The sequence below is a fragment of the Rana temporaria genome, chromosome 5 (genome assembly GCF_905171775.1).
Source record: "Rana temporaria chromosome 5, aRanTem1.1, whole genome shotgun sequence".
Lineage (NCBI taxonomy): Eukaryota > Metazoa > Chordata > Amphibia > Anura > Ranidae > Rana > Rana temporaria.
In genome coordinates, this window is record NC_053493.1 from 311,821,924 (window position 1) to 311,842,489 (window position 20,566).

The 20,566-nt window shown below is 43.6% G+C and overlaps 1 protein-coding gene across 1 annotated transcript in view; it reads right to left on the reverse strand.

Annotated features, from left to right (window-relative positions):
- CCDC178 (coiled-coil domain containing 178) overlaps nt 1–20,566 on the reverse strand; it is a 384,864-nt gene that overhangs the window by 41,752 nt on the left and 322,546 nt on the right. The window contains exon 19 of the mRNA XM_040354128.1: nt 5,085–5,219. Within this exon, the coding sequence (XP_040210062.1) occupies nt 5,085–5,219 (135 nt within the window). The remainder of the gene's footprint in view (nt 1–5,084; nt 5,220–20,566) is intronic.

The window sequence follows — 20,566 nt, forward strand, 5'->3', positions numbered from 1 at the left end:
GCAAGCCACAGCGGTGTGCAGTACCGCGTTTGGCCTGAGGTGAGGGGGGCGCCAGAGCCGAGTGGAGTCGAGTGGAGCCGATCTGAGACGTTCGGAAATGCTTGTAAAGACTCAATTTCTGAGCCTTTCTGACGTTTTCTGAGTTCAGCCGAGCTGTCCCCGGGCCTTTCCAAGTGTTTCCGAGGCTCTCCGGCACCCCCACCTCTGGCCACATGCGGTATTGCATGCCATTGAAGTCAATGCGGAACAAATTATTTTAGTTTCCATTGACTTCTATGGGGAAACTCGCTTTGATATGCGAGTGCTTTGGATTACGAGCATTCTTCTGGAACGGATTATGCTCATAACCCAAGGTTCCACTGTATTTCTATAAACCCTTATGGGTCCTTGTAATACAGGCGGTCCCCTAGTTACAAACATCCGACTTACAAACGACTCCTGCTTACAAATGGAGGGAGACAACAGGAAGTGAGAATAAATCTACCCCTAAGAAGGGAAATTCACTCATGGGAAAATGGTACCTCCACCGATGCTTTATCACCAAGGCTTGTTTTCACAACAACCCCAAATTTTCAAAATCAAGTTGTCATTGGGACAAAAAGTGAGGTAAAATCTTCTAAACAGGGGCACAGACAGCAAAACAAATGTTACAGGGGTGATGTTAACCCTTCCCTATGCTATCCAAAAAGCTTAAAATTGTTTTTTTGTCTGGAGCTACACTTAAAAAATATACCTGTTCCAACTTACAAACAGATCTAACTTAGGAACAAACCTATAGACCCCATCTTGCTTGTAACCCGGGGACCGCCTGTAATGCCTTGTACACACAATCGGAATTTCCGATGGAAAAAGTCAGACAGACTTTTTCCATCTGATTTTCTGATCGTGTGTAGCCCCATCTGAGTTTTTTCATTGGATATCCCGATGAATTCCATCAGAGTTTAGCTATAGAACATGTTCTATTTTACTCCAATGGAATTCCATCAGAATTCCGATGTGATTTGGCCGAGCAAAAGCCGATCGTGTGTATGAGGCATAACGGGATGACATGGATTTCGCTGTGTTAAAATGCCAACATATAGCATTTTAATGCACTGCTCATTGCACCAGCATTGCGGTTTGAATCGGACACATAGGAAACAACTGCTTTCTAGGTGTCCATGATGCGACCTGCATTCTTTCAGTGCAGTATAATGCAGGTCAACACTTTGGGGCAGATCCACAAAGAAAGTATGCCGGCGTATCTAGTTATACGCCGGCGTACTTTCAAAATTCCAGCGTCGTATCTTTGTTTTGAATCCTTAAAAAAAGATACGACGGCATCTGGGTTAGATCCAACAGGCGTACGTCTTCGTACGCCTTCGGATCTTAGATGCAATTCTTCGGCGTCCGCTGGGTGGCGTTCCCGTCGTAATCCGCGTCGAGTATGCAAATTAGCTATTTCCGCCGATCTACGAACGTACGAGCGGCCGTCACATTCTTTTACGTCGTTTCCGTTCGGCTTTTTTCGGCGTATAGTTAAAGCTGCTATCTGGTGGCGTACGCAATGTTAAGTATGGCCGTCGTTCCCGCGTCAAATTTGAATTTTTTTATTTTGTTTGCGGAAGTCGTCCGTGAATGGGGCTGGACGTCATTTATGTTCACGTCAAAACCAATGGCGTCCTTGCGCCGTCATTTGGAGCAATGCACCCTGGGAGTTTTGACGGATGGGGCATGCGCAGTTCGTTCGGCGCGGGGACGTGCTTCATTTAAATGAAACACGCCCCCTGCTCGCCGCATTTGAAATCCGCGCCCTTACGCCGCAAGAGATACACTACGCCGCCGTAACTTACGGCGCAAATTCTTTCTGGATTCAAAGATTTGCCAAGTAAGTTAGCGGCGTAGCATATCTCAGATACGCTGCGCGGCTGCAGATCTTTGTGAATCTGCCCCAATGGGTTTAAGTTCAAAGTGCACTTGGAAGTGCAGTCGCTGTAGATCCGAGGGGGACATGCAAGGAAAATAACAAACAGCATTTTAGCTTGCACATGATTGGATGATAAAATCAGCAGAGCTTCCCCTCATTTCAGGTCTACCCCTCAGATTTATTAGCGACTGCACTTCCAAGTGCACTTTCAGTGCAATTTCAAGTGCACTTTGCACTTGTAGTGCAAAGTGAATTTGCCTTTAGTAAATAACCCCCAATATGTATTAACAGTCAATTAAAGCGGAGGTCTGGTTAAAAAAAAAAAATTAAAAGTCAGCAGCTACTAACACTGTAGCTGCTGACTTTTAATAAGGACACTTACCTGTCCAGGGTGCCCCCGATAGCCTATACACAAGGTCGGTTTGGTCCGATGAAAATTAACTTTGGTTCATTCTCATCGGACCAAACCGACCGTGTGTACGGGGCCTTAGTAGCAGATAACTCCCAAGCGAATATGTGAAAATGAAAGTGATACCAACATAGTATAATATCTTCACTGGTGCGTGAGGTATGAGGAAAAAATGAAGAATCTGTGGAACACTTCATTGTGCATCTAATTCTGATGACATAGGAGAATATATGGATATTTTTCTGATGGACTGAACTTTGCATGCAGCACTTTAATTTTACTTTATATTTGTATTTTATTTATTTTTTACACAGTATTTGCATAGTTTCCCACACTTAGTGGGTCACACACTTATGGCATATGAGTGAATCACTAAACAGTTTTATTTCGTGGAATGTTAATTCTAATATTCAAATATTCATTATCACCCATTTAAGACATGTTTATTTTGGATAGGAGCTGTTTATCTTGTTTATATGCATACCTGGTTTAATATATATTTATTTAACAAATCATATATATACCTAGCACTAACTACTAGCGCCCCCACCCCCACACATATCCTGGGACACACACAAGGTCCCAGAAGACACCGCTCCCCCATTCCCCAGGAGGCAGCATGAGGAGGAGAAGAAGCAGATTAGGACAATCTGCCTAGCAACGGCACTTCTGATATGTATAAAAAAAATATAGATTTTTTTGCAGCATTTTGGATTTTTTTTTTTAGGGTGGAGCTCCACTTTAAAGATAAAAACCTTGTGGCTCCCTACGGTATTGGAACGGTGTATATAAATGACAACAGTTGCAGGATTTTGCCAATGACCCTCTCACTTTGCTGTGCCAGTCGCAAAGTCCCATGACAATGTTAAAGTGTAAATTAGAGATACAAAGAACATTATAAAGTCTTTTATTTTGCCTTCCCCGTTAATTCCAATGCACAATTTTCAGGGAAATGAAAACTCTCAATTTTGTTCATATCCAAAAATAAGAAAAGTCTTGTAGCCAATGTGTCTCTGCTCACAAGTAAATAAAATATCCTGATGCCGCGTACACACGGTCGTTTTTCGGCATTAAAAAAAACGTTTTTCAGCATGTTAAAAAAACGAAGTTTTTCCAACTTCATCATTAAAAACGATGTTGCCCACACACCATCGTTTTTGAAAAATGATGAACAAAGCGCGGTGACGTACAACACGTACGACGGCACTCTGAAGGGGAAGTTCTATTCGCCTTTGGGCTGCTTTTAGCTGATTCCTTGTTAGTAAAAGACGATTCGTGCTTTTTTCTCTGTTGCAGCGTGATGAATGAGCTTACTCCATTATGAATGGTAGTTTTACCAGAACGAGCGCTTCTGTCTCATAACTCGCTTCTGGGCATGCGCGGGTTTAAAACATCATTTTAGCCCACACACGATTATTTTTTACAACCCGAAAAACAACATTTTAAAAAACAACGTTAAAAAATGCAGCATGTTCGATCATTTTAAATGACGTTTTTAAAAACGTTGTTTTTTTTTTCATGCCGAAAAACGACCGTGTGTACACGGCATGATGGTTATGAAAAAGTGTCCACTTCTAACAACTCCCCTCTGTGTTAACCACTTGCCGACCGGCCACCGCCGTTATACGTCGGCAAGTTGGCTCGGCTGGGCGAGAGCACGTAGTATGACGTCCTCTCTCCCAGCCGCCACTAGGGGCTCGCCCCCGACTCCCGTGCGTGTGCCCGGCGGGCGCGATCGCCGCCGGGCACACGCGATCGCTCATTACAGAGCGGGGACCTGTAAACACACAGCTCCCGGTCCTGTCAGCAGGGGAAATGCTGATCTTCGGTTCATACAATGTATGAACCGAGGATCAGTGTTTCCCCTAGTGAGGCCACCCCCCCCCCCCCCACAGTAAGAACACACCCAGGCATACTTAACCCCTTCCCCGCCCCCTAGTGTTAACCCCTTCACTGCCAGTGGCATTTTTATAGTAATCCAATGCATTTTTATAGCACTGATCGCTATAAAAATGCCAATGGTCCCAAAAATGTGTCAAAAGTGTCCGAAGTGTCCGCCATAATGTCGCAGTACCGGAAAAAAAAATCGCTGATCGCCACCATTACTAGTAAAAAAAATATAATAAAAATGACATAAAAATACCCCCTATTTTGTAAACGCTATAACTTTTGCGCAAACCAATCAATAAACGCTTATTGCGATTTTTTTTTACGAAAAATATGTAGAAGAAAATGTATCGGCCTAAACTGAGGAAAAAAACATTTTTTAATATATTTTTGGGGGATATGTATTATAGCAAAATGTAAAAAATATTAATTTTTTTCAAAATTGTCGCTCTATTTTTGTTTATAGCGCAAAAACTAAAAACCGCAGAGGTGATCAAATACCACCAAAAGAAAGCTCTATTTGTGGGAAAAAAAGGACGCCAATTTTGTTTGGGAGCCACGTCGCACGACCGCGCAATTGTCTGTTAAAGCGACGCAGTCCCGAATCGCAAAAAGTACTCTGGTCTTTGGGCAGCAATATGGTCCGGGGGGTAAGTGGATAACATATTAGTTACAAAGACAAGCTGGTATAGGTAAAGTAGCATCCACCTGCACGGCTATGCATCATTTTAAGTCATCCTTCATCCATTTTCAGTTGATGAAGGAGGTTAAAAATTGATGAAACCCTGCCGGCATATGGTTTAGAAGCTTCATCGCCCTTCCCATCATTTTCTTTTCAATCTAGATCACGATGATCTTCGGTACTTCCTTACAATCACCTACCTGCACGGCTAATATTTTCTGAGAATTCCCCTGAGAGGCAGCTTGGAAGTGAGCCAGCCCAGCCTGGTTATAGAGGCCTCGTTGTTTGAAAAACTCCACCAGAGCCCGGTGCATCCTGCTCTGCAGTACTGAGATCTGAAATAAATAAATAAAATAAAAAGTAAAAAAATAAGGAGAGGAGTAAGAGAAGGAGGGGGTGAAAAAAAAAAAAAAACACAAGTCAGAGCAGGAGAGGAAATTAATGGCAGTGTTCAAGAAGAATGATGGAGGGAAATATAGAAAGCAGTCAATAGCCCATTCTGCACTGTACAGACCTGACAGGAATTTCACAGTCTCTTGATTTTTCAGCCCACTCATGTGCATTCATCAGAAACCAGTCACATCTGGCTGCCAGGATGGGGGGTTAATTTTCTCTAAATGCCTCAGCAGTTTTGTTCTAGCTGAAGCAAACTCTGTGACTGCAAAGCTGATGAGTAAAATATTTCTACTTCACCCAGTTTAACTCAAAACCGATAGCTTTAGGACATATTGAACCCTTTTGTTTTTTTGTTTTTTTATAGAAAAAGGAATCCTCTGCGGCTTTTGGAAAAGCACATCAGGTCAGCAGTACATTTAAGATGCAAGGTTAGGACTTTGATGGACATTGTGTTTTTACTTCTTCTTCTTGTAAAGCTCATCATAGGCAGGCAATGTGGGCTGCAGAGCATGACAAAACTAAAGAGAATTAACTCAGCCATCAAATGCGGAGGGAGAACAATAACAGGATATAAATTCCACACACTACTCCCTATTAATCTGGCTTGTGGTGAACATGTGACACGTGAACATGTACCTGAACGCAGTTCAGCTACAAAATATGCTGAATTTTGAAAAGTGACGCTGGGTGTGCTATACAATATGTATCCACATAGCACTTGTGTGTTTACACTGATAACATGGAAAAATAAATAATTAAGCACAATAGAAAAGCGAATATAGTATTTTTTATTCCTTTAAAATTGTCATGGGAAAACATAACATGCTTGTCACCTGTAAAGTACTGCTATGCTCCTGTGCTAGAGAGCCAGTATGGTTACCATGCAGTTAGCGCACAGTGATCACGCCGTTAAAAGCTGTCACTTTGAAGATCACTAGCCCCAAGATGACCAAAAGTGCCTTTTGTTCATTATTAGCTAGATTCAGGTAAGGGCGCGTATCTTTAGGGCGGCGTAGCGTACCGTATTTACGCCGCCTTAAGTCAGAGAGGCAAGTACTGTATTCACAAAGCACTTGCCTTCTAACTTACGGCGGCGTAGCGTAAATGGGGCCGGCGTAAGCGCGCCTAATTCAAATGAGGATGGGGGGGCGTGTTTTATGTTAATGTTTGGTGACCCAACGTGATTGACGTTTTTTTTACGAACGGCGCATGTGCCGTCCGTGTACATATCCCAGTGTGCATTGCTCCAAAGTACGCCGCAAGGACATATTGGTTTTGACGTGAGCGTAAATTACGTCCAGCCCCATTCACGGACGACTTACGCAAACAATGTAAAAATTTCAAATTTCAACGCGGGAACGACGGCCATACTTAACATTGACTAGGCCAGCTATTTGTCGGAATAACTTTACGCCGGAAAACGCCTTACGTAAACGGCGTATCTTTACTGCGACGGGCGCACGTACGTTCGTGAATCGGCGTATCTAGGCATTTACATATTCTACGCCAAACTCAACGGAAGCGCCACCTAGCGGCCAGCCTAAATATTGCACCCTAAGATACGACGGCGTAGGAGACTTACGCCGCTCGTATCTTAGCCTAATTTAAGCGTATCTGGTTTCCAGAATACGCTTAAATTTAGGACGGCGCAGATTCCGAGTTACGTCGGCGTATCTACTGATACGCCGGCGTAACTCTCTCTGAATCCAGCTATTTGTTTCATTTTACACAGTTAGGGCCCTTTCACTGAGCATCGTGGTGCGGCGGCAGTAAAAACGTAAGCCTCGTACACACGATCGGATTTTCCGCAGACAAAGGGGGTTATTTACGAAAGGCAAATCCACTTTGCACTACAAGTGCAAAGTGTACTTGAAATTGCACTGAAAGTGCACTTGGAAGTGCAGCCGCTGTAATTCTGAGAGTCAGATCTGAAATGAGGGGAAGCTCTGCTGATTTTATCATCCAATCATGTGCAAGCTAAAATGCTGTTTTTTATTTTCCTTGGATGTACAGCGACTGCACTTCCAAGTGTACTTTTAGTGCAATTTCAAGTGCACTTTGCACTTGTAGTGCAAAGTGGATTTGCCTTTCGTAAATAACCCCCATAGTGTCAGACTTATGTCCAAAGGGCCTTGGCCAGGAACTTGTCTTGCATACAAATAGCACAAAATTGTCCGCCAACAAACACAAACGTAGTGACGTACTACATGGTTTTTCAGCTCTTGAGCACCACCCCTTTGGGCACCTTCTGCTAAGGCTGGATTCACACCTATGCATTTGTAGTGCTTTTTGCATTTTGCACTGCAGAACGTGTTCCATAGGAAACCATGGTAAATGGACTGTAGTACAAATCTGCAAAAAGCACTAAAAATGCATAGGTGTGAATCAGGCCTAATGTTGTGTTTGGTGAGCATTGATTCCGAGCATGCGTATTTGTACTTTCGTCTGACTGAATTGTGTACACACAATCGGAAAATCTGATAACAGTCTGTTGTTCGTGGAAAATGTATAAGCCTGCCATCCAACATTTGTCTGCGGAAAATCTGACAATTGTCGGATTGAGCATACAAACGGTCGGAGAATGTACAGCAATGAGGAGTAGAAGTAGGTCTCAGATGTGCCGACAGCATCTGTCTCAAGGTGCAGTTTGTGGCCTGGCTGGTCCGGACCCAAGTGGGGAGGCTTCCAGGAATGATGGTGTATCCATGCACTTTCCATACTGGTCTAGAATCTCTCCCTGACACGAAGCACTGTCCCTGACAGACAGTTGACTTTTCCCTAACCTATCCTTAAGCAACATGGGGGCCAAACCCGCTTAAAAAGACTCTGCCTGACCCAAGATGGCCACCAAGTCACATGGAATGCCAGTATTTAATTGGATGCTGCCTCTCTGTGACTGAGCAGATCATAGAGGAACAAGGCTCCTCCCAATTTCCTCCTCCAACCGCATTGCCGTTATGGATGAGCGCCACCTGCCATGGAGAAAATAGACAATTGTTTTCTAAGTGTCCTACTCTCACTTTATCATGTGCAGTGGCATGCGCTGCATAAAAATGACTCACTAAACCACATGTCACCACATAGAGTAGATGGAGTTGAATAAAGTATAATTTTTGCACACTTTTTCAATAAAGTTAAACAAAGGTAAACAGTGCGATGTATTATAACACCATCTCTCACGCAATGCACACCAGTGTGTACACATTATAGTATATCTGCTATGTGAATGAGCCCTTAGGCCCCGTACACACGAGAGGATCTATCCGCTGGAATTGATCTGCGGATTGATCCGCTGGTCTGTACAGACTCACCGGATCAATCCGTCCGAATGGATCCCCCGCATGCGTCGTAATGATTCGACGCATGCGTGGAATTCCTTATATGACCGCGTCGCGCACGTCGCCGCGTCATCATCGCGGCGACGGCGCGACACGTCATCGCGATGGGATTTCGGCGCGGATTTCGATCCTATGGTGAGTACACTCCATCGGATCCAAATCCGCGGAAATCCTCGAGAGGATTTATCCGCGGAAACGGTCCGTTGGACCGTATCCGCGGATAAATCCTCTCGTGTGTACGGGGCCTTAGAGTTGCCAGTAGTGCAGATTGTTTTTTTGTTCTATACAGGTACAGTATATAGCACCAACAATTTACACAGCGCTTCACATATAAAATGCAAGTATATTGTACAGTCACACCAGTCCCTGCCCTCTAAAAGCTTACAATCTAAGGTTCCTAACTCATTCATACCTACACATGCTATGGCCAAATTTAGACAGTAGCCAATTAACCTACAAGCACAAATTTTGGAGTGTGGGGGGTAATGCCGTGGTTGAGATTCAAACCAACAACCCTAGTGCTTCTAGGTGGAAATACTTCTGTTCTGCCCTATATACAAAGCAAAGACTACTGCTACTGAAACTATTATTATGATAGGCCAGTCTTTTTGCTTTAATTTGGTTTGGTCAATCTTTCAGCCTTCACTACAGCAGCAGAAGAACATGTCTGCTAAGAACATTCCCCCAACTTGCCGACTAGACAAATAAGGAGCAGCATGCTGATGGTTTGTTCATCTGCTCACATTACCCTTTCCTCCTGTCCTAGCTCACCACCAAACTTTTGGTTCCTCCATGTTTCAGGGGGCTGGGCAGCCTGCAGGGTTCAGCAACACTTTCCTTAGTTCTCAAATACCAGGGGAATAAACCTGCCAGCCAGGACACATTCCCGGTGTTCTGTACACCATATAGAATTTATTATTATATTACAGAAATGTACTGTATAAACAAAATTCATGAAACAACAAACACCTTGGTAACTATATATTTTTTCAATGTCTGCAATAATGACTGTATTTTTAATAGCTTAATACTCATATGTTTGTTTGTTTTTTGTTTTTCTAACAAATCTCATTATGTACATATATATATCTCTTTTATAGAACTTATGCCTGCAAACTTTCTTCCCCCTGAAGAAGACCCACACCAGCAAAAGGGTCGAAACGCGTCGGGGTCTTTGCGCATAAGTTAAACCATATATTGTTCTATTTACATTTACCCACTGTACTCCAATGTTTGAATGACACTTTTTGTGTCCATGTTTCCTATATGTACTAGATGGGTGCTCCCATCCTGTTATTCATTTGTCTTTAATAAATTACATTATTTTTTCATATTTTGATTCAATAATTATCAGCTGCAACACAAAGCCCCTAGGGGTTATTTATTATCTATAAAACAGTAAATGTCCCATTCACTGTTTAACCCATCAGGAGTATGGGTCCTTAGCTCATAAATCCACTGTATGTATGTATATATATTATTATTATAACTTTTTTATTTGTCTTTATCTGTCTGAGGTTTAGCTTTAAGTACTCCACTGGCAGGATCTCTACACCAAATTGGCTTCCTCTTTTCCTAACTTTTAATTTTGTTCCTCTTGAGAATTATATAGCTTGCCACTTCTGACCTTTCTTTTTGCAAATGTTCGTTTCTTGCGCCTGTAAAGCACCTGAAAACTGCCTCTTAAGCCACCCCAGTGTGAAAGCCCAAGTGCTTTCATAGTGGGGTGGTGCGCTTGCGGGACAAGAAAGAAATTCTGCAAGCAGCATCTTTGGGGTGGTGTAGTAGTGCTGTATACAACACTCCTACATTGCCCCTGGCCATTGGAATGAATGGGCAGTGCTTCCTGAATAGCGTTTCGGAAGCACCGCAACCCGGGCACTTTTAACCACTTGTACAGCTGCAAGCGGGGGGGTAAATCGCTTTTATCTCTCTCACCGAGGAACTACCTGTGAAAGCTGATTAGCAATCAGCTCCTGTGACATTGTGAGTAAGGCCTCGTACACACGACCAGTTTCCTCGGCAGAATTCAGCTTCCGACCGAGTTTCTGGCTGAATTCTGCCGAGGAAACTGGTCGTGTGTACACTTTCGGCCGAGGAAGCCGACGAGGAGCTCGACGAGGAGATAGAGAACATGTTCTCTATTTCCTCGTTGTTCTATGGGAGCTCTCGCCCCGCCGAGCTCCTCGGCGGCTTCAGTGCTGAACTGGCCGAGGAACTCGATGTGTTTGGCACGTCGAGTTCCTCGGCCGTGTGTACGAGGCCTGAGACTCATGCCCTGTACACACGACCCGGGATTCCCGACGGCAAAAGGTCTGCCGGAAATCCAGAGGGGAAAACCGAGAACCTGCTCTCTACTTTTTCCACCGTACACACGTTCGGTTTTCCCGTCGGGAAAACTCAGATGAGAGCTTTTCCTCGGGAATCCCGACCGTGTGTATGCTCCATCTGTCTTTTTCCCCACCGGAAAACTGCCAAAAATGTCAGTTTTCTGGTGGGAAAAATTCCGCCGGGAATCCCGACAGGAAAAAAGAGAGCGGGGATTCCCAGCCAAAAGCTCCCCTCTCAGTTTTCCCGTCGGAAAACCCGGTCGTGTGTACGGGGCATTACTGTAGGACTTTAAGGTGTATGTGCATCTATAGGGATTTGTACTAGAAGTCTGTCCCCCTATTGATCATTTTGGACTGGTATTCTGAACTCCCAATCCCCTCTCCTGCTTCAAGTTATTCAGCAACAAATTCCACACAAACAAACAAACACATACAAGAAGAATGACAGTCTATATTGTTGGTGTGCATGGAGCTGTGCTTGTGACTGGCAGCCTCTGTACTAGCTAGGGAGAGGTGGGGTAATCTACAACATACAGAGGCCCCTCCAGGGGTTAGTGCTACATTTATATGGGTCAGTGGTGATAGTGAAGCGATTTATGTACAGTATATTCTGAATAAATCAAGTATAAAAAAAAGCAATGGCCATTCAACAAATCCAAACTGACTAATGTTCTCTTGCAGTCACCACAATGATCAGTGATTTAAACTGATATATGTCCGGTGTACATTTTTGTTATATGACTGCAGCTGTACTCTAGAGCGGGAACACCAATCTAGCTGTAGCCTATTTATAGCACTAAACTATTTTACCTGTTCTGATAATGGCATTTTTCTGAAAGATAATGCAGCCATCACTAGACAAACGGATGGCCAATGGTCTGCTCTCTCAGGTCATCTTGGTCAGTAGAACATATTTAAAGTATCATTTTCAAAACTATTATTGCACCCCCAATGCCCCCTTCCCCTTTTATTTTTTAATTTCCCCCTCTCTTTCTGGTTTCTTTATCTGCCTTTCTTCTGCAATGTTGCTGTTCAGCTTCTAAATACAGTATGTGGAGGTATCTGAAAGTAATCTTAAAGTAGGGTGACCAGACATCCCTGGTTTCAGGGGACAGTCCCTGGATTGAGGACAATGTCCCCAGACCAACTCTGTCCACAGTTTTGTCCCCGGATTGGATTTGAACAGGGGCTGGGGCAATTTCAAAGACAGTCAGTGGAGAATTAAAGAAAAAATTCTGAATTACACAGCCGCTTCTACTAGCTTAGGGGGGTCTATTTATTTCCATTATCTGTGCCCCTTTCTGATGATCATGTGCTGGTCGGAGCGGAGGGAATATTTCTTCAGTTTCGGGTGCATACCCATTCAGCTCCGCTCGCATGTTCTTCTGCCTTGGCTCAAATCCCAGCCAGCCGCCTGCCTGCCTATCTTCTTACCTTCCCTGGCGGAGTGATCTTCCTCCGCTACCCACCCAGTAGTAGCCGGGGCCCGAAGAGTAAGACCTGACAGGCTGCGAGGCAGGCAGCGGTGGCAATGGGTAGAGAGTCCTTGATTTCCGCCATTACTAGTAAATAAAAAATATGTCCCCAGATTTCATTTTAAAATTCTGGTCATCTTATCTTAAAGTAGAACTAAAGGCAAAGGCAAGTAGAACTAAATGGAGGCTTTTAACCCCTGTCAAATTTTCTTTCGCCATCTGTGTCCCATTGTGGAGATTTTCCTTCACTTCCTGTGCCATCGTCAAACAGGAAGTGAGAGCAAATTCCTGCAGATTCAGGGAATTCCTTGGGGTCCCACAGGTCACCAGAACTAGTGTCCCCATTGGAAGATTTTCCCGCTATTACGCTTGGGATTTTCTTTTACATTCACTTTCAATGATGGTACACAGTAGGGTTGCCACCTTTTCTTCACACCAAACCCAAACACTTTAGCAGCCTGGGACACCTTTGGGTGCCCCAAGGAGAGTAGTAATGCGGTGTGCATAGCGTGCCACAGCAAAATGTGGGTGTGGCCAACTTTCTGGCATCATCACCCTGCCCCCCAGTGATGCAGAAGCTGCCCCCAGACAGCTGCCTGCAGCTCTCAGAAAACACAGCATCAGATTTGTGTGTGACTATCTCAGTTACTTGGGGAGCCCCATCCTGGTCTGAAATTGTGTCCGGGTTTCAGTCTGCCTGAAACCCGGACACATGATTCGAAACCTGGACTGTCCGAATGAATCCCGGAAAGGTGGCAACACTAGTACACAGGGCAATGAGAGAGGGTGATTATGCTTAACAGGAGCACAGACAGCAATAAAAACTGACAGGGGTTCTAATCTCTATCCACTCAATCCAAAACTAAAAGAAAAAGTTTTGCCTTAGTTATACTTTAAAATGTAACGTGCCTCAGTGCATTCAAACATTTGCGGTAAAGCAGAAAAAGGTTTGAATTGGTCCCTTGGGCATACAGTACATGACACCAGATCTACTATTAACCACTTGAGGACCGCCACACGCAGATATACGTCTTCAGAATGGCACGGCTGGGCACAAGGGCGTACAAGAGCCCAGCCGCGGGGTGCGCTCGTGACTCTGTCCTCAGCTCCGTGACTGTCTCCGCGGGAACCGCGGACCCGATCGCTACCGGTGTCCCGCGATTGGGTCACAGAGAGGAAGAACGGGGAGAGGTAAGTGTAAACAAACCTCTCCCCGTGCTTCCTAGTGAGACTGACGATGATCGTCTGTTCCCTGTCATAGGGAACGACGATCAGTGACATCACATGCCCAGCCACGCCCCCCCACAGTAAGAACACTCCCTTAGGGCACACTTAACCCCTACAGCGCCCCCTCCTGGTTAACCCCTTCACTGCCAGTGTAATTTTTACAGTAACCCGTGCATTTTTATAGCACTGTTCGCTGTTAAAATGACAATGGTCCCAAAATAGTGTCAAAAGTGTCCGATGTGTCCGCCATAATGTCGCAGTCATGATAAAAATCGCTGATCGCCGCCATTACTAGAAAAAAAATATTAGTAAAAATGCAATAAAACTATCCCCTATTTGGTAGATGCTATACATTTTGCACAAACCAATCAATAAACGCTTATTGCGTTTTTTATTTACCAAAAATATGTAGAAGAATACGCATCGGCCTAAACTAAGGGGAAAAAAAATATATATATTTTTGGGGGATATTTATTATAGCAAAAAGTAAAAAATATTGTATTTTTTTCAAAATTGTCGCTCTATTTTTGTTTATAGCGCAAAAAAAAAAAACACAGAAGTGATCAATTACCACCAAAAGAAAGCTCTATTTGTGGGAAAAAAAGGACGCCAATTTTGTTTGGGAGCCACGTCGCACGACCGCACAATTGTCAGTTAAAGCGACGCAGTGCCGAATCGCAAAAAGGGGCCAGGTACCTTTACCTGCATAATGGTCCGGGTCTTAAGTGGTTAATGAAGTCACGTATACCAAGCACATGATCCCCACTAAAACTAGATGCAGTTTGGAAATGAACTACAGAGAGTATTGCTGTTTAAATATGTGCCTAGCCTTCAGTTAATCGAGAAACAAATTCTTGTTTACTATCTCATAAATCTATTTTTGTGTTAACATCAGAGATAGCTAAATAGTACTATGTTTGTCAATGAACATCTTTGCTGCAAAGCCTGTACAAAGAAAAAAAAAAAAAAAAAAAAGAAAATAAAACTCAGTAAACAATAATGTTAGTAATGTGCAATGCAATAAAGCGCATTTTAATGTGCCTTTAATATTTATTATTCTTTCAGCATAATTAACAGTTTGGATCACATTGCTGCTTTATATTTAACAGTCTAATTTTGTATTAGTTACCAAGCACGACATAACAAGTAATGCAATGTCATCATCATGCACTGCTATTGCCACAGCTGATATGCAAATTAATGCATTCAAAGAATCCGTGGTGCTGTTACAGCACAATCTCAATGGTCTGGAACTCTCCTGACCAATCGGAATGCAGAGTTCTTCAAGCTTGATAGTCAATTAAGGCTATGTGTTTGTCAAAGAAGTTGCAGAGACCATAATCTTAACAATTCACTACACTTTCATAAACTGTACTTTTCTACATGCCTTGCCAGTTTCTGCTGGGATCACTACATAAAGTGCTATACGTTGAGTACTATTATGTCAGCTCCATAATACCCATGATGCTTTTTATATAGCATGCTTGAGGGAGTAGTAATATATAAAAACACCTTTCTCAACAAACCTTTCTAACCTACATGTTCTCTTCTGATACTACCCTGTTCCTATACGTGTCCAATCATTTTTGCATCATTGAGGGTAAATAGTGAAAAAGCAAAACATGAATACGAATCAAAATGCACCCTGTGCATGTATATGCCCTCTTGCACACAGGTGTAAAAAATAAAAAATAAAAATCACAGCGTTTGAAACTGCCGCTTTTTTTTTTCCGGATCTTAACATGGGTGCTTTGTTGTCTATGGAGCAAAACACACAGCTGCATTAAAGGGGTTTTCCACTTTTTTTAAGTTTATTAAAAGTCAGCAGCTACAAAAAGTGTAGCTGCTGGCTTTTAATAAACAGACACTTACCTGCTCCGCTCCGGCCGGCGTCTTCATTCTTAGTGTGGGCACCCGGCAGTGACAGCTTTCGGCTTCACGGCCGGGCACCCACTGCACATGCGCAAGCGGCAGTGCGCGAGCGGCGCGGCGCCGTCCGATTGGACAGGCACTCGCCTACAGAGAGGGGCTGTGAAAAGGCGATTAAGCTAATCGCCTTTCCAGCCCCTCGGCGGAAGGAGGAAGTGGGAAAGGAAGTCCCCTTCTCCTGAAGCCCCCACTCCCCCCCAAAAAAATGACATGCCAAATGTGGCATGTAAGGCGGCGAGGAGTGGGTTAAGCGGAAGTTCCATTTTTAGGTGGAACTCCGCTTTAAAGTGGAGTTCCACCCAAAAATTTAATTTTCCGTTTTCGGAACCCTCACATTTGTCACCTTTCAGGGGTGGGGGGGAGCAGATACATGTGTAGCACCCTGCTCCCAATGAGTGGGTGCTATATGTTAAAATTATAGTTTGTCTGAGCAATAGTTTGGCTCAGAAAGATTGTATTCAAATTGTGGTTTTGTTTCAGTTCAGCTGGGTTGCACTTTTTCCACTTGACAGTAGGTGTCACTGTCACCACTGGTCAAGGTTGAAAATGCAACAGGTTGAATGTATTGGGTATTCCTTTTTCAGAAGCGGCTCAGGGGGAGTGATCAACCCGCTGTGCATTCTGGGAGAGGGTAATTAAGGGACAGACACTGTTTTGTGGGGTCGGTTTTGCCTGATACGGACCTGAGGGCCCTCCTGGCCTTAGGGATGTGTTGGCAATTCTTGCCTCATGGCCACGTTGGTCTGAGATGTAGGCCCAGGAGCTGCTGGGGCCTACTGATCCAGGGATGGTCCTCTGTCGCCTTGCCTGCTGGAAAGGACCGAGCAATTGAGGACTCAATTGGAGGATGCATCCGGATCAAAATCTACCTCACAGTGCAGGAATGGCTGAGAGATCCTGGCACTGTGAGCTAGGCCAGTGAGAGTGGGCCTATCCGGTGGTCGCTGAGTCCAGCATGGAAACAGTTGTTCCTCTGGACCTAGGAGAATATTTGTGATTCGCAAGTAAGATGCCTGAATCTCCCCTAAACCTCCATCCCTCTTTTCTGAAATTTGCTTTAATAAAAACCCTCTCTGCAGGAGGGAGAAATAGAGACTGGATGTTTGGCACAGACATTTCTTTCTTTAACCACCTCTTCAAGGAGAACCCCTGAGACCAGTACAGTAAGGTAATGGCAGGCCCAAATCTAAACCAGGGGTAGTGCTACACCTGTCTAATACAGGTATTTGCACCCACTTTCGGGCATAGATAGCCTTATTATCTGTGGGTATCTACGCCACTACGACACTTGGGTCCCAGAAGACAGCAGGGACCATTTGTATCGCCCAGCGCGACTTGTGCATGTGCAGTAGGGAACCAGAAAGTGAAGCCTCAAGGCATTCACTTCCTGATTCCCTTACCGAAGATGGCGGCGGCAGAATCCGAGGACTGAGAGACGGGTCGGCTTTGGGTGCCAACATCGCGGGCGCCCTGGACAGGTAAGTGTCCTTATTTTAAAAGTCAGCAGCTGCAGTACTTGTAGCTGTTGACTTTAAAAAAAAAAATTGGCGGACCTCCGCTTTAAGTTTTGTAATGCAGCATTGTGCTCAGAGCCGTAAAAAAAAATTACGATTTTACGTGAGTGCAGTATTTTATATAGTACAGGGAGGAATAAGCTAAGATAGGAGGAATCATTTATAAAATGTTATTACTATTATCCATAGCATCTGATCAGCTGTTATTTGTGTTCTTACTCACACTTTATAAGTATGCATACTTTGCTTGGTTGCTGTACAAAGCATATACAGCATCTCTATATCTGTCCAAACTTGCAAAATATTTTTTTTACTAACAAAAACTGATAAAAAACATGGAAAAAAAGATCATGGCATAGGATGGGTTTACAATAGTGCAAAGTATTATTTTGAAAATGTGGTCCGCTTTAAAGTGTTTGTTACCCCAAAACTTAAAGCGGAGGTTCACTCTTAGAGAGCACTTTTTAGCCTTAGATTCCTGCTCGTTTTGTCTAGGGGAATCGGCTATTTGTTTTAAAATATGAGCAGTACTTACCCGTTTACGAGATGCATCCTCTCCGTCGCTTCCGGGTATGGGCTGCGGGAATGGGCGTTCCTTCTTGATTGACAGTCTTCCGAGAGGCTTTTTGACGGTCGCATCCATCGCGTCACGATTTCCCGAAAGAAGCCGAACGTCGGTGCGCAGGCGCAGTATAGAGCCGCACCGACGTTCGGCTTCTTTCGGCTACTAGTGACGCGATGGATGCGACCGTCGGAAGCCTCTCGGAAGACTGTCAATCAAGAAGGAACGCCCGCTCCCGAAGACCCATACCCGGAAGCGACGGAAGAAGATGCATCTCGAAAACGGTAAGTACTGCTCATATTTTAAAACAAATAGCCGATTCCCCTAGACCAAATGAGCAGGAATCTAAGGGGAAATTTTTTTTTTTTTTAATAAATGGGTGAACTCCCGCTTTAATATTCCAGATGTACTATTATTATTATAATACAGGATTTATATAGTGCCAACAGTTTGCGCATCGCTTTACATCAGGGAAGACAGTACAGTCACAATACAATTCAATACAGGAGGGATCAGAGGGCCCTGCTCGATAGAACTTACAATCTAGAATATATGGCTGCTGGACCATGTACTTGTATGAGAAAGTATCCTGTTCTCTTTGTATTGCTTCCATTGTATTAAATTCCTAGTGTTCCTGCCAGTCCCTCTGCTTTAATATTAAAAACCGACCACACTAAGCAGGAGAGCACACTGTGGTCAGTTATCTAGCTATGCTGAGAACTCAGCCTGCTCTCCTCCAATAATCAGACTGGTCCTGACACACCCCTGCTACACAGCCATTCACTGGGAAGATCAGTGTGTTGCTGATTCTCCACCTTCCCAGCTCTTATGCAGCTGAGAACAGAGGGAATGTAATAATGTATTTTTATTACTATACACAAAAGTTTTGTCTTTCATATCTATTTTAAACTGAATTTGATGTTTTACAAGGTGATTGGTTACAATCACTTTAAGGGTGTTTAACCGCTTCCGGACCAGCCGTCGCAGTTATACTGCCGCAGGTTTGCTTCCCTGCCTGAGCCGTCGTAGCTGTACGTCGGCTGTTTAAGACGCTCTAGCAGGTACGCGCTCCCGCAGCGTGTCCCCAGAGATGATGCATGTGCTAGGTGGGCGCAATGACCAGGATCTGTGTGTGTAAAAACACAGATCCTGGTTCTCTCAGGGGAGAGGAGACAGATCGTGTGCTCCTACTAAGTAGGAACACCGATTGGTCTCCTCCCCTAGTCAGTCCCAATCCCTCCACATTGGGAACACATTTAACTTCTTGATCACCCCCTAGCGTTAACCCCTTCCCTGCCAGTGACATTTATATAGTAATTGGTGGCTATTTTTAGCTCTGATCACTGTATAAATGTCAGTGGTCTCAAAAATATGTCAAAAGTTACCGATCTGTATGTCGCAATGTCGCAGTTACGATAAAAATCGATGATTACCGCTACTAGTAAAAAAAAAAAAACAGATATATATATAAAATGCCATAAATCTATCCCCTATTTTGTAGACACTATAACTTGCTATAACTTGCGCAAACCAATCAATATACGCTAATTGCGATTTTTTTTTTTTACCAAAAATATGTAGAAGAATACATATCGGCCTAAACTAAGGAAATTATTATTATTTTTTTTTTATTAAATGGGATATTTATTATAGCAGAAAGTACAAAATATAGGGCATTTCAAAATTGTGACTATTTTTTTTGTTTATAGTGAATTCAAATGACTAATGTGTGACCGGACTCTGAAGTTTCCTTAGCTGATGATAACTGTGGAATATACACATGTGGAATCCAATTAAGCAGGCTGGGTAGTGGATGCAGTTGAGCCCATAGTGAGGGGTGAAAGCTCACTAATGTGCAGATAGAACCTGGAGGGTCTTAAAATCTGGTAAGCAGATATACTTACCCTGTCTATCCTGTGGGGAGCACTAGGTGTCCTCACAAATTGAACATTGGATTAGCACACGTTTTGAGTTGGGACATTTGGACTATTAATAATAATTTTTATTTTTCCCTTTTTCATTTTTTCACATTTTCATCTTTATTGCATTATATTAGATGTTTGTTTTTTTGCACTTTGATCATTAAGATCATGGTTTGACAATGCTACACGTTTTTGATTTGAATTTTTGTTATGAAGTGTATATTGTTGTGAGAGCTGCTGTCGGTCACGGATCATCCGTGTCACTTGCATAATTTAATTCACTCTATATGCACTTAGCGCAATATCGATTATTTACTATTTTTAGCTCTGATCGCTGTATAAATGTCAGTGGTCCCAAAAAAGTTTCAAAAGTGTCCAATCTGTCCGCCGCAATGTCGCAGTTACGATAAAAATCGCTGATAACCGCCATTACTAGTAAAAAAATAAAAAAATAATAATAATGCCATAAATCTATCCCCTACTTTGTAGACGCTATGACTTTTGCGCAAACTAATTAATATATACGCTTATTGCGATTTTTGTTACCTAAAATATGTAGAAGAATACATATCGGCCTAAACCAGGGGTGGGCAATTATTTTTTCGATGGGGCCACATGAGAAACTAAAAATATTTTGGAGGGCCGGGCCAAAAGGCTAAACTCAATACTGCATAAAATCAATTGTATTTCTTTATAAAAAGCAGTAAATATCATTGTTGGACAACTGGTACGAGTACTTGTTATAGACATGGCACAGGAGGGGGACAGAGGCTTGGGACATGGCACAGGAGGGGGACAGAGGCTGGGGACATGACACAGGAGGGGGACAGAGGCTGGGGACATGACAAAGGAGGGGGACAGAGGCTGGGGACATGACACAGGAGGGGGACAGAGGCTGGGGACATGACACAGGAGGGGGACAGAGGCTGGGGACATGACACAGGAGGGGGACAGAGGCTGGGGACATGACACAGGAGGGGGATAGAGGC